The 24399-nt window shown below is 47.6% G+C and overlaps 1 protein-coding gene across 1 annotated transcript in view; it reads right to left on the reverse strand.

Moving 5' to 3' along the window:
- Positions 1-24399, reverse strand: part of LOC119374876 (vitamin D 25-hydroxylase) — a 39310-nt gene that overhangs the window by 2332 nt on the left and 12579 nt on the right. Inside the window, exons 3-9 of the mRNA XM_049411065.1 lie at positions 23554-23678; positions 20175-20281; positions 9983-10261; positions 9383-9389; positions 7187-7303; positions 3839-4097; positions 2772-2962 (exon numbers count right to left, since the gene is read on the reverse strand). Coding sequence (XP_049267022.1) covers positions 2772-2962; positions 3839-4097; positions 7187-7303; positions 9383-9389; positions 9983-10261; positions 20175-20281; positions 23554-23678 — 1085 coding nt within the window. The remainder of the gene's footprint in view (positions 1-2771; positions 2963-3838; positions 4098-7186; positions 7304-9382; positions 9390-9982; positions 10262-20174; positions 20282-23553; positions 23679-24399) is intronic.

Consider the following 24399-nt stretch of genomic DNA (forward strand, 5'->3'; position numbering starts at 1 on the left):
GCGAGAAGACCCCGCCGTTCGAGCCCGCGAGGCTGCACGCTGCTCGACAAGCTGCAGGGCTGCGGCGCGAAGACCCCACCGTTCGAGCCCGCGAGGCCGAAGCTGCACGGATGCGGGGCGAATCGGATCTTCAAAATTTGAAGGACCGTGAAGCGGCGAGAAAGCGCGCGTACCGGCAGGCAGAGCCCGAGGCTGTGAGAGCACGTGAAGTGGCTGCAAAACGCATCAGGCGGGCTCCGCCCGAAGGCGCCGACGCGCGCTTCCAGGGGGACTTCCTTGATAACAGTTTCGGCCATAGTTGCGGTGTGTGCAACAGATTGTGGTTCTCAAATAATCTAGTCACAATATCTTCCATCAAGAAGGACCACGCTCGCGCTGATGCCATCGCCGTGCTGCAGCGCGAGTTGACTTCACCCACTCATCATCATTCACCACGTGGACGTGCTGTGATTTTTTTGCTTTCCTGTCGTATATAGAGGTCGCGTGCGCATTCGTTTGAAATTATCTGTACTTATTTTACAATTTATTGTGCCTCTAATTACGATTTTCGAAGCCTAAAACATTGTTTTGCCTGCCCATTTTTGGCCCCTATACCACCTTTCTTAGTGCCTAAAAATCCGGCCTTTAATTATAACTTAATTTCACGCAAAAGTGCTAAATGAAAAAGCCTTCAAGCTCATTAGTCAAATGGACGACCGCCACCCTGCTGACTTCATCAAAGAGGCAGCTGGTATTTTGAAATTACTTGTAATCTTCCGGTACATTTTTCCATTACAGTATATGTTCACTGATTCAAGGATGCAATGAAAGCAGCAAGTTTCAGGTTTTTCGAAATTAAAGTTAACTGTGCGCGTTCGTTTGAGGGTGAAAATAATTTATTTTACTTAATAATTTTGTTTTCCTTAGTTTCTTGCAAACGAGTTTAAATCATGTTTCTGTATTGTAGAGGTTTCTCTTTCTTTTTTCCTCGATAATCGTTTACGTAGACGCCAACAGACATTTTCCTAAATCTTTTGGTGCTGGGCTTAAGGTGGGAGTTCAGGCTCCGTGATTTGTCCTCTCGTGTTCTATGTACTTACGTGACACTGCCGATGATAAGAACACTGCTGATGCAACCAATAAGAAACCGTAGAAAATGTGCGTGGTCACTACGGCCGCAGCCTTCCGCATTAGGAACAAAAACGATACACAGATTAACGATAGTTCATCAGATATTAACCAACCATACAGGATATATACGGGGACGATCGCCATTTACTCTTGATTCGCCATTGTGGAGTTTACAAACTCACGCCCAAACTATGTGAACACGCCTTTTTATTTAGACACAAGAGACAAGAGGCACTTCTTCTGGGCTAGGATAGGCATACTGATAGTAGCAACAACGCATACCCAAGAAAACATTCGGTCAACTTGACAAATTATAACCTGTATGCATCCACGGTTATCTCTCGTGCAGACCCTTAAGTTTTTGCTTGTGCTTTCTCTTCCGCGTGCGCTGTTTAGCTGCTCGTGCGCCCTTTCAGTTGATGATCAGAGTTGGCGTTCACCTTTAACAGTACAGCTTTTAAGATTGAGCTTGGTCCAACGGTTTTCGCAAAAAAAAAAAACCCGGCGGGTATGCACCACTGATATCGGATATGTGCCTAGCAGCTCCCAGAATAGCATAGCCAGCCGTAGTATGCTATAGCAAGGGGTCGCGAAAGAAACGTGAGCGTGAGGAGGAGTGATGTGGAGGTGATGATGAAAGAAAGGAGGAAGGCATAGGGTAAAACATGCGATTGCCCTGTATAGTGTAGTTTAGTGTATGCCAAGCAGCTCCTAGAATAGCACAGCATAGTCATACTTAGTATAGTATAGCATGTGGGTGGGAACGAGAAGTGAGGATGAGGACTAACGCAGGGTGAGGAGGAAGGAAAGGAGGAGGGTTGAGAGTAAAGCATAGGATATTCTTGTATAGTTTAGTGCAGTAAGGGGGTGGGAGAAGAAGGTCGGGTTGAGGCAGAGTGATGTGAGGATGAGGATAAGAGAAAGGAGGAGTAGAGAGGGTAATGCATAGCATAGCAATGCATAGTATAGTATAGTAACGTGTGGGAAAGGGAAGTGAAGGGACGAGTAGAAGTGTGAGGGGGAATAGGAGGGAAAGAAGGTGGGCAAAGGGTAAATCATATGATAGTATTGTGTAGTATAAGATAACAAGCGGGAAATGAAAGTGAGGGCGAAGAGGAGAGAACGTACGAGGGTAAGGCCACCAGCCCCTCTGTTTTCTCTGTCTTCGCACCACTAGTGTGTTGCTGACTCAATTTCTTTTTATCTCGTCTCGTGTGCCCGTGTCTACATGGCTACCCAGCCTCATGGTGTAGAATTTCTATTCATTACGTTCCGCACAGCCAACGGGTGGCCTCAGCGAATGCACGCGTGCAAACTGCTATGCTGACACCAAATTACATTGAGCGTCAACCCTGTAAACCATGTAGCAAACCTACAAAACAGCGGATCTTAATAATGCCGGCAACTTTATTACGGCAAATAATGTGAGCCACAGTTTTGTTGTCTGCCACAATTTTATCGCATTCAGATGCTTGTCATAGATGCCTTTAGACGGAAAAGTTTAGTGGCACATTTTCACACTCATTACACACAAAATAATTCTAAGTGCATGCAAGATTTACACATGTGCCGCGCTTGCTTTTTGCTATGCTCTTAGGTGTCTTCAACAATCTACTTTGTCATTCATACCTTGTATTCGGTGCAACCAAAGAGTCACCTACCTATAGAAAATGGTATAAGATTTTCAGGCTTGTGAAAACGCGTTTCTGCGCCTTCACTAAGGTAGCGTTCAGGTTTGAATTTCGCAGGGTCTTTCCAAAGGGAAGGGTCATTGTGAACTGCCCAAATGTTCGGAAGGACAATTGTGGCCTTGGGTATGAAGTAGTCACCAACAACGACATCCTCTGCACACCTGAAAGTACAACAAACAAGTATATATAACTTTTCTTACTTGCCGTCCAGCGCATTCGCGCTGAATAACAACTTCCTCACATCACTCCATTTTAAAGATACGTGTCGCCCATTCAAAGTCTTACCGCCATGGTTTCCGCAGGGCGCTCTTTGCGCTTCGAAGCAGCACATTTCTCTTCAGATTGAGCTTATCCTTATCAACCTTAATATAGCTATCATTACATGAGCTCTGAACTGGTTAGGTACTCTGTAGTGTTAACAATGAACCTATCTGCACAGCTAAACCACACGACACGATAAACTGGCTCTTCCGAGCAGAAATCGGACATAGTAAAATGGCGAATCTCTCAGCTCTTGATCCGATATAAATTTCGCGGAATTAGCGCTTTCGCTCTTCGTGCATTCGGCAGGAGGAGCGGGGGCTTCATCTCCGGTGCATTATGCGGAAAGTATGTTGCTACCCAGTGGTTTCTTGTTTTCCGGGGGGCCGCTCATGCATGCGTATTTGTGGACACCACTGCTTCTCTGAAGTATGCTGACCTTCAGGGTACATATCTAGTTGCAGATCCCTACTCATAGAAATCAGGGTTAAAAATATCACGGTTGAAAACTCTGTACTGGACAGTCGAGCTCAATCTGGTGGTGTGTATATATGAGGACCTGTTGGTTCGCAACTTTTCACCGAGTTCGCCCGTGTGACCTGCTATTGCGGCATGTTATGTAAGCCATCACCAAAACATTACACGAACATGGAACACAGCGTATTCTATAAACCGTTTGTCGGTTTGGCATGTTTCTCTTCATAATTCCATCGGGGTTTCATACGTATTGCTGCATTAAATCAGAATGATTTGTTTAGACAGGCGCACGGACTTACTCTCTCGCTACTCCGAGCGGGGCCCCAGTCTTCCACCGTTCATTTTCCCACACGCAGGCCAGCGTGTACGGCATCTTCTTCCGGTCCTCCCATGTAGGCATGCGTTCTTGTCCTATTACCTCGTCGATTTCACGTTGCACCCGCGCTTGCACTGTGTCTATGTTTTTTGCAAAGTTAATCATCTGCCACGTCATTGCCATGGTAGCGCTGAAGGTGCCGGCCATGAGGAACGAGTTGACATTTCCGACAAGGTAGCCGTCTGCATAGAATCCAAACGACTAGTAAGTGATCTCGTTTCATGAACACCGTCACAATACAGTCACACATTCAGTGTTTTTCAAGAGAAACTCTCTCCGTATTCGCTGCCGGCCTTCTCAACCACCACTTAGTTTTCCACGACTAACGCCACAATAGTGACGTAACAATACCAGCCTTGAAAAAGACAAGTCCACTTCTCAAAAAGTCGGTTCTAGCACACACACACCCCGTTTACGGAATTCTCATAACAATACCTTAGTAGTTTGGTAACAGCATACCATGTATAAATTTTTGTGCCAGTATGATACGTAACTAGGTTGGACTAAGAATTCGCTATGGCCTTCCCAATTTCTATTTGCTTTTATTCACCGGAGGTGAGCGAGCTCCAGTGGCTCCTAATTACATTAGACGGTACTCAATCGCGCACAGTCCAAAGTGTCAAAACTCAAGCCCTGCCCTCGACCCCCCCCCCAAAAAAAAAAAGAATAGAGGTTAGACGGCATTTGATGAAAAGTCAGGTGTCATGAAGTGATTCTTGCAGGACACAATTTGTGCGAACCTCTGGGGTCTTTTTTAATTTGAATTCAATGTGACAATGGAGCAGCTCTAGGCTAGTTTCCAGGGGATCGCTGCGAGTGTAGACCGGGTGTGTAGACCGATAACAAGCGGGGAATACAGAAATGAGTGAACGAAAACTAAGCGCTTACGTTAGGAGGGAGCATTGCGCAATGCAAATGAAGGAAATAATGAAAGAATAAAAAGGAAAAATGGACTAAACATCTATTTTTAAATACACATACATGCTTGAAGGAACCGAATATATTTGAACAATGTGAATGCGTTGCACGAGCGGCGCAAGATAACTGCAAAGTAAGAAAACTGTGTATGAAGGCTTTGTTGACTTTCGTGGCAGTGCAAGTAAAGCATTCTGCAGGGAGAACGTATAAAGCAGACATGGAGAATAGTACACATCAGCAAACTTGCTGCTATAATAAAATTTCGTGCGAAACATTTCCATGCGTTTCGCTTTGCGCCTGCTACGGCGAAGCGTCTCATTCTGACGAACGTTAGAAAGAGGCCCCCAATGCCGCTCGTGAACAGCATTTGGGGCAGCGTTCCGTAACCTACTATAAAACTCTACTCTAACGCACCTCTTAGACAGCTCACAATGAATATATTGTGCCCGTCAGCCCCACTGGTCGCCCACCTTCACAGAGTAGAATGGCTCCATTTCATTAGCAGTGAAGCTGTTAACGCTGACACTCAGACGTCCGTTAACAAGAAACCCCTGCTGCGCCACGCCTCTGCTAATATAGCCAAGCCGCCGCCACGCCAAGGAGCAGGCTGCCGCCAAGCCGTCGTCATAGCAACCACCGCCATTTCTTTCACCTTCGCTCAGGGACATGCTATCGATGTTGAGGGTTCGTGTAAGAATACTTGAAAAGGAATAACTTAAGTACTCGTACTTGGCTTCACGTAAGTTCCTGTGTTTTAGTTATTGCGATATTTTTTATACTGATCAACTTCACGAGGTCTTTGGATTTGATGAATTGCTCACATAATTTCGTTTTTTTTTTCAATATCTATTTTGTGATCCATGGTTTCCTTGATTTTCGTTTAACACAGCATTTTAAGGGAAATGAGTTATCATACATGCACTTTACCTCAGACAGTGCATCGTATGCATCGTGTGCATCAGATTGCGACAATTAATGGGAAAAATCGGCTGTATATTTTGTTGCGAAAACAATTCAGAGCTTTTGAACCAATGTAGCGATAATAAGACACCGGTTACTTGGATGCATGGTCGGCGCTGGCATTAGAAGTTAAAGCAAATACTGGAAAGTAACCACTGATATTAGTTACCAAAGTTCCTAAAGTTCCAGCGTCTTCATCTATGTTAGTGATAATTAAATCTAAGCTAGATGAAGTAGGATAAGTCACGCGCGTTGGCAAAGTAATCACATTCACAAGAGCATAACAATTAGGTAAAGAAGCAAGTTATGTTCAATCTGTCGACACGGTTCGCGTATCAAAATTCGTCACCAGATAGGTACACCACATGCTCGTTTAGAGACACATAGTCAAAAAGTGCTTCTAACGACGACAAAAAATTTTCGACATTTCCGTCAGGAGGGCGGTAAAGAACATATAAGATAGGTTTATCACTTTTAACGGTCAACAATTCACAGCCCGGAGTGCTGAAGGTGAAATTCGGAATTGCTGTTGCAGTAAGTGAATTGGCAATTAGTAGTCGTACACCGCCACCGCTTCGTGTTTGCCAATTATTAGCAAAGTGCGTGCATTTGTCTTGTACGAAATATGCTGAATAATCACGGTACCTTGTTTCAATAAACAAGGTTCCGTGGAACGACAAAAACCCTATGTCAATAGGCTATGTATTGCGTCAGCTTTGTTGGACAGCGAATGACAGTTCATACTGAGAATATAAATGTTTCTTTTTTTATGATAAAGTCTGTCTAAATCTCCGACAGAAGAAAGGTTGAGGCATTTGATGAGGGAACTTCATCATTTAGCTGATCTCGTGCAAGTCGTTCGAGCTAGTGATCCTCAATCTGGCGCGGTTCTCAGTTTTGTTTGTGCGCCTAAATGGGACCATCAAGCAACCATACACATTTCCACTTATTTTCGCGTTTTTAACTCTGGCTTGCGCTAGGGCCCGCTTCCTTTCTTGACACACGTGCTCTTTGATGTAAATGGGCACAGACTCTGGAAACCAAGTTCGCTAGCCGTTAGTCTCTTTTGTCCTACCCTTCTCCAGCACTGCATTTCGCTTCCTACGGAGTGCAAGCTGGACAAGGAAAGGAAAAAAAGCTCAAACCCTTTGTATGGTATTTCGGCTAATAATAATATAATATATTGTCCGCTCTTTTTCTTGATTCGTAATATTTTATCTCTCGTTAAGTTTCAGAGCAAACGGAAAATGTAGTAATGTCCCTGAATATGAATTGGGTTCGTGCTTTTATGACGGATATAAATGAAGCCATATGAAACAACGAATAGGGTTGCAATCCTAGTGAGTAACTATATGGCAATATGGGTGATTGTTCTATGAAGTGTGAAACTTACCTGTGAATAATGGATTAGGTTGATCTCTGCTTTCTTCTATCTTTTTGATATACCCGTTAATAAAATCACTTGCTTTCACCGCCACGTTTAGCCGCCTTGTATACTTCAATCTGTTCCCTAAAAGAGGACACATAAGCAGATCTCCATATTTGACGTCAAAAGTTGTCCATTTCATGATATATCGAGAACAGAGCAGAGGCTCAACAACGCCGGCACTAGACTCTATAGGTTCTCCACCGCCGCAGCAGAAAATTGTCGCCGCAGTCTAGTCGCAAAACAACAACTAACAGCTGCGCTCGAATGTTGTAATAGCAATTTTTATCCTATTAGACGCTTTCTACACTTACACTTTCTTATAACAGATCAGAACACACTAACCGTTCTTCATCAGTATTCATGGATCATATCATTTATCTCACAAATGAAGCTCGGCCACACATTTTTTAACACGGGAGCAGTTTAACGCTTTCGTTCCGCCGGTTCGCGTGACCACATCCACAGAAAGCGGGTGTGTACCAAGCAGATCCTTGCATAGTATAGCCATGCATAATATAGTATAACAAAAAGGTAGGAAAGGGAAGCGAGGGTGAGGAGAGAGGAATAATTGAGGGGACAGTGTAAAGAGGGTATGTGCCACAGAAATCGGGTATGTACCAATCAGCTCCTAGCATAGCGTAGCCATAGCCATATAACAAGGGGTGGAAAAGGAAGTGAAGGTGAGGAGATGTGATGTGAGCGTGAGGTGGAAGGAAAGGGGGAGAGGGGCGGCTAAAGCATGCCATAGCGTTGTATCCTCTAGTTTATCATGGGTGTGGGAAGGGAAATGAGTGTGAGGAGGACTGGTGCTTGGGTGAAGAGGAGGGAAAACAGGAGGTTAGAGGGTAGACCATAGCGCACCACATACAGTATAGCATATCATGTGATGGGAAAGAGAAGAGCCGCGTGAGGGGAAGTGATGTGAGGGTTGCGAGCAGGCAGAGGAGGAAAGAAAGCAGTGAACAAAGATGTAGAGGAAAGAACGAAAAAGATGTAGAAAAAGATAAGGAAAGAAACACGGAAGAAGCAAGAGGACAGAGATGAAGAAAGATGAGAGAACGGATTCTGCGTTTGCTAGGTGGTGGCACTTGCTTCACAGCTCCGCTCTTTACTCTATCACGCAGGCGTGGAAGTGGTCTTAATTTCTTTTTTACAACATTGCCTTTCGCCTCACTGGAGTTTACTGATTCCATGAACGGGCCGTTCACTACAGCTTTCACATACCGTACCCGATGCTCAAATTTCAAACAAGGTGTTCGGACTCTCGAATTCACTGAATAACATACGATCTTCTCTTGAGTTAGAATGTCTTCACTGGGGTCTAAGTGCCAGCAGTTGTTACGTATTCATCTTTTAAAGAACAACGGCGTATAAACAGGAACATGTACGGACACACTGCGAGCGCTATTTTTGTCAAGCGCCTCTAGTGCTAGAAGACCCTTTGTCAACGAGATATGGAACGAATCGCGCGGCCTGATCAAGTTTTCTCTGAGCCTCTGCTCTTCGCGGCTTTCAGCCCCGGCCGCCCAGCTCGGTGGCCGTCATGCCTTTCAGGACTTGGTTTCGTGCCCCTTAATGCATCACGCGAGGATGGTACTGCCCGTTTCTACTTTGTTGTCGGTTTTTGGGGGCTTTGGTACCTAAAATTATTGTGGCATTTGCTGGGCACTTCTACTATGCGGCCCGTGACAGCAGCGTCTCAGGAACATAGAGTCACAGTAGTTGACCTTTTAGTGACCGCAGAAGATAGCGCACTTCTTTTAATAGCAATAACGAGTTACTCTGAATTAAATACTTCTCAATTTCGTGCTCTCCTGTGTTGACTTCAGTCATAGAGATAAAGGAAACGCGTTAAATCAGGACAGAGGCAGACTAAGCACTCAGTCCTCCTCTGTCCTGTTCTGTGGTTTGCTCTGTTACCTATTTTAACCGGTCAATGTAAGCACTCGAGTGAAGGACGTCATCATCACCCTAACTTCCTTTTCCCACCCCTTGCTAAACTATATTATGACAAGGCTATGCCATGGTTTCCTCTCTGCCTTCCTCGTTTCCTAACTGACCCTCACATCACTCCTCCACACCCTCACGTCCTGTTTCCTCCCCCTTTGCTATACTATACCCTTCATGGATGTGCTATGCTTGGAGCTCCTTGGCACATACCCACTTTCTGTTGGTCACGCGAAACGGCTGGACGAAAAGCTTAAACAGCTCCGCTGTTAGAAAAACGCAAAGCCAGTCCTCTACTTTCATTTAGGTGCATGTCAAAGAAAGCTTAGTGGTGGAAGATATTAAGGCCTCCTCTATGGATATAATAATGCGGTACATTCCGAACTAAACAATACATGCAATTTGTGACTAATTGCACTCTTCTGCGTCCATGTGTTTTGCGTAGTAAACTGATTCGCCCTCGCGCTGTTAATTGCTAGCCTCCTGGTGAGCTCGTTTGGTAGACCTAGTGGCCCGCAAAGGCGTTGGTCCCATGTTTGATCCCTAGACCAAGAAGAATATGTGTTGAACTCGAAGCTTTCGTTTCTAAGAAATTCGTATGGATTCCCTGGTGGCTTCCTGCTACAAATCGGTGGTTTTCAATTATCCCTTTCCTATTACAAGCATCATGTAGGAAAGCCCTATGCAGGCATCTGCATTCTCAAGTCACTACTGCGATCTTTTAGTGTAGTGTCACAACTCATCGGTAAAATAAAATCGTATATTGAGTCTCTTAAATCCACCTACTTGGAAAAGGCATTCAGTTCCGCTAACACTTGTGCGACGCGATAATCTCTGGTGAAAGGAATCCACGCCAGCAGACGCCGTAGACTCCTTGGCAGGAATTGGTGACCCGCAGTCCGAGAACAGGGTGAGCCCGACTCGCTGCATTAAGCGGTGGAGCTTCGAGCGTGTCGGATGGTCGTGGGTAAACAGGTCACCGTAGAAGAAAGATACGAGGTTGTTGAATGTGCACGGCATTACGTAGCCGTTTAGGTTAACAGGCTTCCCGTTAGTTTCGCCGATGCTCTCAGCGACACGGCGAAACTCCTCCTGCCGTTCTCAAGTGGAGGCAGCGCCATGGGAAAGGAAGAAAAAAAAGGCAGAAGAATATGTTAAAACCTGAAAGCAACGACAACTTAGCTACATTAGCGCCAAGCCTGGAGCAACGTAGAAAAATATGTTAGTTTACATCGAAATACACGCTCCTAATGCTGTATTATTTTCAATTTTGCAGAAAGATATCGCATGCAACAAGTTAGAGTGATGGCCCTAATTTGCGCTGTGCAAAGTTGCCATGTTGTCCACTCTCTACATAAAACTGGGGTCATGGTAGGTTGAGTGCATTGCCTATTCATCAATATTCAAGAACAGAAAGTTTGTCGCACCCCACGAAGAGGTTATCTACACTCGGAAGTATTCCTCCTAGAAACTGGGAGGAATTTTCTTTGTGACTTCGCAATGCATAAAATGCGTCAAAACTATTTCCTATCTGGTCAACATGCACGTTTGGAAGGAAGTGCTGAAGTTCAAGGTCAAATGCACCGCTCAATTATACAGTTTTTTCACGCTCCAGCGGCGCACATGATAGCTACACCGCCAGGTTCCTAAGCAAGCGCTTGTAAAAGCATACTGCTAAACGTTCGAAGACATATTTTCTGTGGAGGTGCTCATGGAATAAGCACGGATGCTTGCCGACGGAGCGCGCAGGCGAAAAAATATAGCCAATATCTTCGCGTTTGCGACATCCTTAGCAAGCAATCCTCGTAACTTGGTACACCTAGAACGGCGTTGACACGCGACATAATGCTAGCGTTGGTGCTTCTTTACGCTGTTTTTCCATTTGTTCTGTATGTTATATTCCAATATCACTAAGAATCCCTATACGGTAACGGATGGGTCAGAAAGTAATGCTTGGTTTTGTGAGCCCTAAACACCATTGCGCAGTGTAAACGTAATGAGAGTTTAGGCAAGTGAAGAAGCAAATGGATGCCCAATTAACGCTGTACAGGGTATTCTGGTTACCTTCAGCCTGAGTTTAAAACTATCCTTACGCACTCTATGAGGATGCGACCATATGCATTTTTCTGGATACTGCATGGAGTAAGTCACTCTTTTGTGTTGTGCTTAATGACTTAATTAGGCTACAACAATAACACAACTTCTCAGGCCAGAAAGCTAGGCAAAATTTAGGAACGCTTAAGCTTTACCTTTAAGAGTTGAACGCGATAGCGATATCCTGCCCCTAGTGCGCACTTCTAACACTACGAGTGTTTAACAGAATGCGCACACTAATGTGTGTGCCTTATGTAATGGGTCATCATCATCATCATCATCAGCCTGTCTACGCCCACTGCAATGGCAAAGGCCTCTCCCATGTTCCGCCAATCAACCCGGTCCTGTGCTTTCTGCTGCCACGTTATACCTACAAACTCTTAATCTCATCTACCCAACTAATTTTCTGTCTCCCCCTCACGCGTTTGCCATCTCTTGGAATCCAGTGAGTTACCCTTAATGACCACCGGTTATCCTGCCGACGCACTACGTGCCCGGCCCATATCAATTTCTTCTTCTTGATTTTAACTATGATGTCTTTAACCCCCGTTTGTTCCCTGACCCACTCTGCTCTCTTCCTGTCTCTTAAGGTTACACCTATCATTTTCCTTTCCATCGCTCGCTGCGTCGTCCTCAATTTAAGTTGAACCCTCTTTGTAAGTCTCCAGGTTTCTGCTCCGTAGGTAAGTACCGGTAAGATGCAGCTGTTATATACCTTCCTCTTGAGGGATAGTGGTAGACTACCATTCATGATTTGATAATGCTTGCCGAATGAGCCCCATCCCACCCTTATTCTTCTAGTGTAATGGGTAGCATGCTTTAAGCCAGGAGCAATTATGCGCGACAAACTTTTTCGACGTTGCGATGCACCCGCTACGTAGTCCTAAGGGAATACGCGCAGTAATGTGTGTGCCTTTTGTAATCAGTGATTCCACTCCTGCGCCAACTGCGCCAAAGTGCGCCAAATTGTATTTACTGCGCCATCCTGATAATATCGACGAAATTTGCGCCAAACTGCGCCAAAGTCTCGGGTTTGGGGGCGTCTATCACCGGCAATCGCACCGCCGCCGCGTCAGAACATGTGCAGCTCGATCTTGGAGCTGCCAATAAAGTCGCAATCATGGACCAAGAATTATTCCGCTGAATAAATAGCGCTCGCGCGTGCGTTCCGAGTGAGCCACGATGCCATGCACGGTGCCGACACAGCTTCTGTTCTGCAAGTCGGCTCGACAGCAAAAACTCTCTCTCCGCAGAGGCTCGTGACGTATAGGCCTATCGGTAGCGAGAAAGTGTGACGGCGATTCATCGGCGGACGTCGTCTGTTCCAGAAACGCTGCTGATAGCTCGTTTCATAACTCTTTTGGATCCCATCTCGCGAGCTCGACAAAACGCTGGTTTAAGCGAATATGGCCCCTCCAGGAACCGAAGCGTTTTCTTGCTCTGAGTTCTCTAAACGCGAAGTAAGCGTTGAGAGGACAGCAAGTTTACGAGCCGTCTCCTGATGCCTCGAGATAGCGCGCGCAAGCGACTGCGCCCTTCGAACGATGCGCCCCCCCCCCCTTCCGCTCCCCTGGCGTCCCTTCATGCTTCTTACGAAAGACGGGCAGGGCGTTTTCTCTCTGTTTGATGAGCAATCGACGACAGGCCCGCACGCGGGAAGACGTTATCTCATGCACTGTCCGTGCGGCGGAGACAGACGGCCGGCTAGTTTAGTCTCCGCTTCAGCCGCGTTCGTCGCCAGCGCTCGCGAGCTTTTACCCGCGGCTAGAATGCGCGTGGTGATGTTATTAATTTGGACTTTATACGGAAAATTACGGCAACGGCGACGGCAAAAATCCGCCGAGAGTGTCCATATAATTGCTATCGCAAGGGTCAATGTACGGGGCAGATGTTGCGCCCCCCCTCTTAGGTGAAAGGGGGGGGGGCCGCCCCCCCCCCCCTGCCCCCCACCTGTGCGATTTTTTCCATGAGATTTGCAATGAATCGAAATATTTCTAGCCTTCATGAGAGCAACATAATAATACTCAGGTGCCTGAATGTTAATGCAATATGCTTCTGTATTGCACTCCAGGATGTAAAATTCGCTGCTCCAAAGTGCTCCAAGATGCAAAATTATCTCCTCCAAAGCGCTCCAAGATGAAAATTTTGCTGCTCCAAAGTGCTCCAAAACGGAAATTTTGCTGCTCCAAAATTGCTCCAAATCAGAAGTCCTCGGTAGCATCACTGTGTAATGAGTGGCTGTCTTTAAACCACCAAGTCGTTATGATATTGACATAGTGTGACGCCCGATGGCAATGTACCCTTGTACCACGTAGAGTTACTGTATATGCTACCTTTGGGTAGCAGAGTTGTGCATAGGTCTGGCTAGCAACCATGGCTATGTCGCGAAGACTCACTCCTTTTTTGCAGGCGGCATGCCTACCGGGTCACCGGTCGACGTGTTTCGCGTGTCGAAGTCCGGTGATTTACTTTAATGTGAATGACTAGTGCCGATCCAGTTCGCTGCAGCAGCGCCATCAAGAAATACAAAAATTGGCCCAGCGTCAGCTTCTCCGCAACGCATGGTTGCTAACGGCGTTTGGAAGACAGATGCGCAACTGTGCTACCTAAAGGTAGCATATACAGTAACTCTAGTATCACGCAATATTACTGCGATATTACATCTCGTACTGTGACACCTGTATACAGGACGCATATTTTTGGGAAGCATGAAAGTTACTTTCAGCGCTGCTCCAAGCAGAGGCGTGGCTGTGTGGCAGAACACCTGCTTCCCACGTAGACGGCCTGGGTTCGATTCTCACTCGGACCTAACGTTTTATTGCGATAGCAATTATATGGACAGTCTCGGCTGAATTTTGCCGTCGCCGTCATGCACCGTATATGTATAAGTATGTACATATATGTAAAAGCCCCAAAGAAAAATAATTAAGAAAAATGCTTCCGAAGCGCAGAATCGAACCAGGGACCTCTTGCTCCGCAGCGAGTGGCGCTAACCACTAGGCCACGAAACGCAGATCCTCCACGGTAGCTAACGGCGAGCGTTATATACATATCCTTTAACGCTGGACGGACTCAGAGACGGCTGCGCTTATAAGCGTTTTTTCATTACCAGCGAGATGGTGCTAGGGGCGCGACGGGCGCATTTAAAAGTCGTCGGCGAGCTCGCTCGCTTCTTCTTATACTTGCGCAGGGAGAACCTTGCCCTTCCGCTGTCTGCTCGCGCGGTTTTCTCGTGCTGAGGGGAAGAGGGATGTTTCACGCTTTCACCGTGATGTCCGCGCTCATGTTACGGAGCGCTCAAGGGACGCCGCTAAACGAACAAGCAGAAGATGAGCGTGAACTATCAAGTGTCACAGCTCGAAACTTGAAGCACGCTAGTTTCCTTGGCTGCTTCGGCCGCCTTTGCAACAGGAGCGCTGTTCAAACTGAGAGTATCCATTGGCGAGCCTCACTTCGTATGCATTAGTTTCTTTTTATGATTTATTTTATTTGCAGCTTTTTCGATTTTTCGGTCACGGACAAGATGATGATTTTTCGCTCACAACCAACGGCGCCGACACCGACGCCGACGGCGGTATTTCTGCGATACGAGCACTTTAACGCTATCGAGCTAAATGTGGTAATTGGAAAGCTGTATATCCGTTTGCGAAAGGCTCACTAGGGACATAATTATTGAGAACTTGTTGTTGGGCGAGCTGGTGAGACAGTCCTGTCTTCCCTCATGTGTTCGTCTTTGTTAGCACAAAAAACAACATGCTGACTAGACGGCTTCTGGCTTTCTGCCTATTATTTTTTAGCGTCAGCTACACTGGCCTAGCCGAGCCAGTTTTGTTGGACCCTCAAGAGCCATGCTGCGCATGCGCGATGATCAGTGATGTCACGCACCGGAACCGGCAATTGCTGCGCACTCCGCCACCTCCGCGCGCGACTCGCCGTCGCCGGTCTGCGCTTTCCAGAGGAGTGACGTCGTAGCCTTGGCAGACGTAATGTGCCGGTGCGCGCGCAGCTATTCGCCTTCGCTATACACTCGCCGTCCGACACTACGCTGGAATTTGCTAAGGCACGTTGCCGGGCTAGCGCTGTGTCTGTGCGTCCCCCTTCTATGTCCCTGTCGTGGTGCGCTACGCCGTACGAACTACGCTGGAGCCGCTTGATAAAGCCTCTGGCGTTTGCCAGTGTGGTATAGCCATGGAGAAGGAGAGCGCAAATGCTGCTCAATGGCGCAGAAGACCGGAGAAGCTTAACTTATCGGATCCCGAAGTAGTTGCCTGGCAAAATAAATATACATGTGCCACATCATACCTATACCGTGTGTGTGTCATTGGAGCAGCAGTAATCACGACAATCAAACTAATCCTAGACAATCAGGAAAGCTAAAAGTAACGCTACGTTATCCTGGCATAGCCGAGCTACGCCGCTGCAACATTTTTCATCGTTTTCCCGCGTATTGCTGAAAGCCGCGAAGTACTATACAATACGACGTGATATGCCATCATCCACGCCGCGATGATCGCATATCACGTTAATTTGATGAATACAAGCCAGTCATTGTGTTGTCATTACCTCGACACTCTTGTTGGGTTGTGTGCACAAATGTAACAAATGCCTGCTCCGGATGTATGTACCACGTTAGAGAACCGGTAATAAAGAAATTAAAACGGGCCTGTAGCCCAATTGTTAATACATTGGTCTTCGGAGCGTAGGCTCTCGGGTTCAAATTCAGCCCCGCCAAGGCATTTTCTTTTGTTTTGTTCATCTATTTCATTATCACGGTGATCGTCTTACGTTACAGATGAAGAGACAGCTTGCTGGTCGAGTGGGCACAGAAAAGTTTGCTCATGTTGCATTAATTTATAGCACGGATATGCGTGTCGCAAACAAGAATTTTTCCCGTTCTTCACATCTTTCTTTCCGTCTCTCTGTTTGTTTTTCCCTTTCTTTCTTTCTTTCTTTCTTTCTTTCTTTCTTTCTTTCTTTCTTTCTTTCTTTCTTTCTTTCTTTCTTTCTTTCTTTCTTTCTTTCTGTACTTGGTTCTCAGGGTTATTACAGGCCATGACCTAGCGGTTAGTACTGGGATCTACTCAAGTTCTGTTGCACATACCCGCTCACGATGATGATAGTGTTCGGGCACGGTCACACACTTTAAGCCGAGATAGAACAGATTCGCTGTTAAAAGAAAAATCCTCAGTTGAGCATGAAAAGGCTCGCACATAAGGAGGACGGAAACGAGTGATACGTATTTTTTTCTCATCTCACAAGTCTTTCCATTAGACCACAAAAGTTCACCTTCCCGGACAACGTGTAGTAGTGCGCAGTGAAAAGCGACAGTTTCGCCGCGATAGCAGCAATTTCGAATGTCACACGAACGGCAAGCAGCTCGAAACTTGCAGCGTGCTGCTCAAGTGCAAAGGACGCGCGAAAAGAACACATACAACACGAGCGGGAACTAACAACTGTCACAGCTCGACACTTGCAGCACAGGTATCCGACATGCACAGGTATCCACATGATGATGCGGATACCTGTGCGCAACGCTTGCAGCAGCACGCTGCAAGCGTTAACTATGCACAACAAACTAGCCCCTATTTTGGTACTAGCTAGCAGCTCACTCCTTGCGCAAACGCGGCCGCTGCAGGGAGCGAATTGACCTTCGCGCACTCTGTAACTTCAAGGCAAACATTGCAGTAAAAGTAAAAGTAAACCGCCCCCCTCACGAGATAAGCGCGCATGCACGGGTGACCACGCCTCGTAGGGTAAAGTACAGGTGGTACAAGTAGGAGGCGCGTGCGCCTCCTACCTGTACCACCTGTACCAGTGTCCTACCTGTACCACCTGTACACGCTCAAGCAACTTCGCTCAAGCAAGAGCACGCTCAAGCAACTTCGACCACTGCGTACCGCCAGGGGTAAATGGTGTTTATATATAGGTCGCCGTTAGTATGCTGAAGGACGTCTGCTACGTGGCCCAGTTGTTTGACTCTGCGCGCTGTGAAGCGAGGGGTTGCAGGTGTTCGAATCACCGGTCTCACTACAGAAACTGTTTCTTCTGAATTACCTTTGTGGCCTATATATATATATATATATATATATATATATATATATATATATATATATATATATATATATATATATATATATATGTAAGGTTGGCAGCGCCGCTGGGGCGCGAGCGTGCGCTAGGCTACTGGAAGACGAGAGGGAAGAAGGCAGTTAATAGAACAGCCGGCCCAGCGAACGGGTACTGTCTCTGTTTCTTCATTACAATGGCGCAGCCGTCGAAAGCCTTCGGCGAACCCCAGCTGTTAGCTTGAGGCAACGCGTCTTCCAGAGGAACGCCGTCACGCTTCCTCGCTGATGGAACCCGCAAGTAGATCACCGCGGCAAGCATCCATCCCACCACCACCGGACGGCGTCCAGGCCTCCATTGTGGTTCCGGGGAACTACTTGTCCGGTGACGTGCTACTTCGCGGCAACAATGCACACGGGCTCCTCTCGCCCAGGGACGGCATACATGCCTCCTCGTCACCACCTGCCAATCTGTCGGCGCTTCAGGCTCCGTCCGTCGACGGCGTCCAGGCCTCCTCGGCGGCTCAAGCCTCCTTCATCGACGCCGCCTTACCAGTTCACGACAAGCCATCGCACGGGTACCGGTTACCTCGGAACGCGGTTGCCGCTTCCAACGGCCAGGACCCAGGGAATGCCGTCCACGCTTCCCGCAGCGACAACAGCTTACTCATTACTCCATCGGCACCCGAGCCGCTTAGGGGTGCTGTCCAAGCTCCCTCAGACAAGGGTCCCTCCTCTGTGAGTACACCGATTGTGTCCAACTCCTCGGACGTCACCACTGGCTCCACGCGCGGCTCGCCCGAGAGCGCCGCCGAGCTTTCCGCCACCATCGCGCGACTCCGAGTCACGGTGAACGCCTTGGCAGCGTCAATCTCCGTGCTGTGTCCTGCCGCCTTGCCAGCACTGCACTCACTCAATGCCGCGTTGGCCACCGCCGCCTCGCGATACCATGAAGAAAGCTCACCCGAGAGCCGCAGAGAGCTGCGGTGTGCCCTCACGGAGCTCTCATACCAACTCGACTGGTTGGCGTCGTCATGCCCCGGAGTTTCGACTACCGTAGCACCATCACCGGCTGCCTGCGAACTACCGGAATTCCGCGGCTTCCAGGACGACGTTTTCCTTTGGATTGACACCATCAACTCGCTCGGCACCCGCCACGTCTGGACGGACCATCAAAAATGGATGATTGCCATCGACAGCCTTCGCGATGCCGCTAAGGCATGGCATGCCTACGAGGGCGTCAGGCAGCCATCCTGGTCGGCATGGTGTGCAAAAATCACAAATATTTTTCGTCCTCTTTCACATGCCTGTGACCCTATCTCCCCAGACCCACTCTCGACCGTGCATGGGGGCTGTGAGGCACACCACTTCGACGGCGCGGCTTGGGCGTGCACAAACCTGCCCTCCGCCCGAGATCACGAGGCACAGCGCTTCTATGATGTAGCTGTGCCCTTCACCAACGTGCCCTCTTTCGGGCGAGCTCACATGGAGCACCAGCTCGAGGGTTCATCGGAGCCCTCCAGCCCCTGGACAGAAAGCTTCTCAGGCTGCCTTACCAGTGACGTCACACGCACGTGCTCCACTCCGCTGTTATTCTCAGTCTCTGCGCCGGAACCCGGCGCCATAACATCACTGAGAGAGGCTGAGACCATCCCTCGTCCAGCGCAGTTGGAGGATCCGGCCGCAGATTCGCCTTCGCTGGGGCACATGCAAATACCAGCTCCTCTCGTGCTTGCCACAGCTACAGTAAAGGCGCCGAAGAGCACAAGCCATCCATCGTTTTGCTCGCTGACGAAGGTCTTGAGGAGCATAACCTCGGCGCTGAAGATACCCGCAGCATACACCACAACGAAAGCTTCGCGGAATGTCTCGCGGCAGCAACGACGGGCCGCGAGCAGGGTTCTCTCCCACTGATGGGAGAGGCTACGTGGGTACTCCCCACACCACACAAGACCACCCACAAGCCACAGAAGTTGGCGATGCCGCCTCCAAACTCGCCATTGCTTGAGCACATGGAGCGGCCGGATGTTCTCGTACCTGACATGCCCCTCCCTCAGACAAGGAAACCAAAAATTTGGGGGCATGTTCAGTTGCCCTCTATGTGGAGCCTCAGAACAGTGGACGCCCGTTACTCGATAGCGCGGTACGTTCCACCTCGCTCGTGTGTTTGGAGAGCGTCGACGAGATTTCGTCCGTCAGCTGAAAAGCAGCAGCGACGCGCGCAACGACAGAACAGACGGTCTCTCTGCGGTGACAACACATCAGTGCAGTCATCCACCGTTCATCGTGAACCTCCTACAGTGCGTCAAGAAATGCAACGAGAGAAGCGACAGCGGCAGCTACGACCTTCCCTCAATAGCCAGTGCCGGCCGCCGGAAACATCTGCACTCCAACATACCCATTCACAGATGAACCGGTATCTACAAAGACCGCCAAGGAGCAGTCAATTTCGCCCGCCAGAGACATTTCGGCAAGTCGTCATGCTACGTCGCAGTCGTGGCCGAGTGTAAGGTTGGCAGCGCCGCTGGGGCACGAGCGTGCGCTAGGCTACTGGAAGACGAGAGGGAAGAAGGCAGTTAATAGAACAGCCGGCCCAGCGAACGGGTACTGTCTCTGTTTCTTCATTACAATATATATATATATATATATATATATATATGCGAAATGCTACAGCAACGGCAACGGTGAGAACCCACCGACAGTGCCCATATAATTCCTATCGCAGTGATATATCATTCAGCTCCATAGCCTTGGCTTGGATGGCACGGAACATTGTCGCTATGCGTAATTACTTCTTGATGCTTATTTCACTCAATTGAGCACAGAAATGTGGCAGAAGCTCTTACCATCATGTGACCCTCCATGGCAGTCTTAGCGAAGCCCAAGTCGCGCAACATAGATAAACAGTATCGCCTGTTTGCTGTCCAAGCTTCGCCGTTTAACTGACCTACACCTGAAAACAAAAGTCATAAGTCAGTTTCGTGATATAGTACATTATGCAAGTAAAAGCTGCTAGAGCAGCGATACAAGACGGATGGTCGCTGATGTTATCGAATGAAATGTTTGCTTCTCTATTTTCCTACGCCGGACACGGCAAGTGGTTATTTACAACTAGTGGTACGTTTACAGGACAACTATACAGTAAAGCCCGCAGAGCAGAAATAAGATAATTCAGGCGAGGTTTTTGCCACTGGAAATCGTTGAACGTTATTTTAGTACCAGAAATATGGCCATCAATTGCGAACATTGGCTGGATATCCCGTACCGTATGCAATCGTGCTTTTTGAGACTTATCACTGGTATGCAGATAAGAAACATTCGGAAGTGTGTTAGCGCATGTATTGCGTAAAATATACATCTGCGCACGAATGAGCAAGAAGTGGAGGTACCTAAATTTCTTAAAATGCTGGAAAAGTCGTATTAGAGGCGACGGCATCACCGTGGCTAACGGATGTGCTTGTAGAACTCGTGTGTCCTATAGATATTGTCACTTTATTCAGCCATTTCTGAAGCTAAACGTCTAGTGGATCATCTTTGAGCAGAACAGGGCAGGAACAAACACTTGGAAGAATACAAACTTCAGGTAAGAAGATGTTAGGCCAGGTGTTATTGTTCCGAATACAGCCTCACTATATATGGAGAATGAGAGACAGGGCGTGCAGCCACCCTGAAAGCCGACGGAAATTGGTATGCAGGCAGACCGTGGCGAAAACAACCCAAAAAATTGTCGAGTTACCGCCGCTTTGTTCGGGACCTATCTAGGTACCATTCAGATAGCAGGTCGCTATCAATGTCTCCTTCATACAGTGGAGTTGCTAAGAGGGGACTGGAGGAAGGCAAAGTAGGCAGTCCGTAATCAAGATGTGGTGGTGGCCCAGGGTCGCGATGCAGTCTCTCTGCCGCAAACCTCTCATTTTTAAGCTTTCGCCCGAAGCTGAGGGGTACCTAATTCATTAGTAACGCAGGATAGAGTGCGCGACTGTTCCAGTTGTTAGGATAATGAATGTAGCCGAAGTGCTTCGAGAGCACAGATAATTGCTTTTTTCGGTGCCGAAAAACGTGCCTAGTACGCACATTGTTTACCCATTCAGCATTTCGGCGGCGCTCACTCAGTTCACTATTAAACATCCTGCATGGCGGCCAGTGGTACCCTAAGGCGGCTTTTTCTGGAGTCACTGAGCATGCTGCCGGTTAATGAGGTTGCCAATTGTCGGTGGAAATTTCGAAGTAGGCCATTGTCCCCTCGTTGGAAAGCCATTGTGTAATGGAAGAGCGTACCAAGCAGTTCTTCGTGAGCTAAATAAGTCGGGCTTTTGAAGTCCCAGCTGTAGTGAGTATTCATGTGTAGGCGGCAGACGCACGACAACAAACAAGTATAGTAATAAATGGTTCCGCCATGGTTTTGCACGTGACAGTCTTGCATCTGGGTTGCTGTAGATCACACTGAGTACCGAATAAGACACATGAGGAAGTGCTGCAAGCCGAAGAGACGAGGAGAAGGTAGCAATAATTTAAATCAACGCGATCAAAAGGGCTAACTGGTGGCCAGTATTACTGCAGTTCTTTGTGCCTTTACCAGGGAGCTCCCACGGAATCTCAGGCTTGACAGGTTCTCGTCCAGGTTTGAAAATATTTCTTAATGGCTCACACAGCGAAATAGACCGTGAAAAGCCTTTGTGTCGCTCTAATGCCTCGATAGCTTATATAATAATAATATCTGGGGTTTAACGTCCCAAAACCACGCTATGATTATGAGAGACGCCGTAGTGGAGGGCTCCGGAAATTTCGACCAGCTGGGGTTCTTTAACGTGCACCTAAATCTAAGTACACGTGCCTCAAGACATTTTCGCCTCCATCGAAAATGCAGCCGCCGCGGCCGGGATTCGATCCCGCGACCTTCGGGCCAGCAGTCGAGCGCCATAACCACTAGACCACCGTGGCGGGGCAATGCCTCGATAGCTTAGCCCGTGATGCGAATCAGATGTGCGCCGTAGAAATTGATGGCGTACGGTAGAGAAATGAGCATCCTCCGATTTGTCGCCGTGACCAGTTTTACTACAGACAAGAGGCAATTCAGCAAGATGGCGAGGTGAACATTTTGTCTAGATTCGCACAGCATGCAATCATTTTGCTGGTAGGTTGCTAGGCGTTTGAATTTCAAAGGACTGTGTGACCACTGCATAGTTTTCGACGAGATGAATGTGATCGCTGTGCGTAGACAGTGCGGATACAAAAGTACGTTGCCTTGGAATACCCTGCGTTCGGAGTACAAGCAACTTGTCCTTCTTGGAGACAATGGCTGAGGGCTGGTGCTTCGTCACAATATTTTCAATTCCAAAATTTGTTTTATTGTATTCTTGTACAAGGAACAAGAAACAAAAGGATGTTGGGGCTAAAGGCATATAGCCTGCAGCCCCAACATGAAAGTAGCAGCCATCCGAAGCTAAGTGGTAATCTTGAAAGCTCCGTGTACGGTCAGTATCTGTTTCCTCTCTTTCCTGAAGGTGTTGTAGCGAGTATTCGTAAGTTTCCAGCTCTCTGATAAACCTGGTAGCTTTCAGCATGCGTCATCCTAACTCTAAATCGCGCGGAGGAGACCAGGGACGGGAAAGGAACAGGAGACATTGGTGTTGCATGCACACAAACTGAGAGTTGCATGCACACAAATACCAGATAAGTGGCCGAAGGGACGACCGCTGCTGTAGGTCAGTTGGTCAAAGTATTGGGAGCATAATTCGAAGGTCGCAAGTTCGGTCCCTGCCAGCGGCACTCTTTGTGGCCACATTCCTTTATTCACATCTATGTCACAGTTGCTACAATACACTTAAAACAACTTCCCTGTCTTTCCACACACACACACGCACACACACTCATATATATATATATATATGTGTGTTGTGTGTGGTGTGTGTGTGTGTGTGTGTGTGTGTGTGTGTGTGTGTGTGTGTGTGTGTGTGTGTGTGTGTGTGTACGCGAGTTGAAAAGCCTGCTGTATCATTCTTCACCTGTTTTTAAACTAATTCTAGCACTTTAACTTAACGGACATGGTATTGGCAATTATAGAGAATTCACGCGTTACGCGAGATTTAAAAAAAAAACATGCATTGTTTCAACTATCATTCCAATCTCTTCTGAATGCCAAGTTCCAGAGTTTAAGGGCTAGGGTTTACTGCGGCATTTCCCTAGTTTGAAACACATACTTCTTGATAGTGACCATGCAGTTACCTCTGTAGTTGTCACGACAACCAACAAAACTGTGTGATCGCCAAAGGATTTCCTTTGTATTGCAGAATTTCTTGATATTGTCGTAGTCATTGAGAATGACGACGTCCAGGAGATTTATCTTGAGCCTAGGAAGAAACAATTATGTACAAATGAAATATGCAACCTGCTAGGTAGGTGCTGCTTGTAGTATATTGCCCACATCAAGAACGAAAAATTCGAACAATATTAAGCTTTCGTTATGAGATATTTGACACGATTTTATGAACCATTCTTACCCAAAGAAACGCATTATTCACGTAGGAACCGTTCAATATAATTGCTGTAAGTGGTTTTCGCGTCCGCTTGCTACTCTCGTTCCCGTTATAAAACCAGACACAATGCTTTCCCATGTCAATGAACGTGAAAGGAGCAGCTACGCAGCTGGGAAGCTACTAGGTTTTCTAGCGGTTGAAGTGTTTTAACGCGATAGCGTTAGAGAGCTCGTTTCGCAGAAATTCCGCCGTCGGCGTCGGTCACGGCGCCGCTTGTGAGCGCAAAATCGTCCGTGACCAAAAAAATTGAGAAAGATGCAAATAAAATAAACAATAATATTCGGTCCCGTTCAGGATCGACCCCGGGTCGTTCGCGTGGCAAGCAGGTGTCCTACCACAAAGCCACGATGTTACTTGCAAGTGCTTCGGAAAAAAAACACTACTTAAATGCCATGTAGTGGAAGGAGTCTCCTTAACGCATTTCGTTCGGCAGTTGTCACGACGAAAGTGAGCCTATTCGGCGAATTGTAGGCCTCTTGGCGAGGCCATCAAACTACGCTTTTCTCGCGACGCCATGCTTCGAAAAAAGCCGGTC

Source organism: Rhipicephalus sanguineus, chromosome 11 (assembly GCF_013339695.2).
Source record: "Rhipicephalus sanguineus isolate Rsan-2018 chromosome 11, BIME_Rsan_1.4, whole genome shotgun sequence".
NCBI classification, from domain to species: domain Eukaryota; kingdom Metazoa; phylum Arthropoda; class Arachnida; order Ixodida; family Ixodidae; genus Rhipicephalus; species Rhipicephalus sanguineus.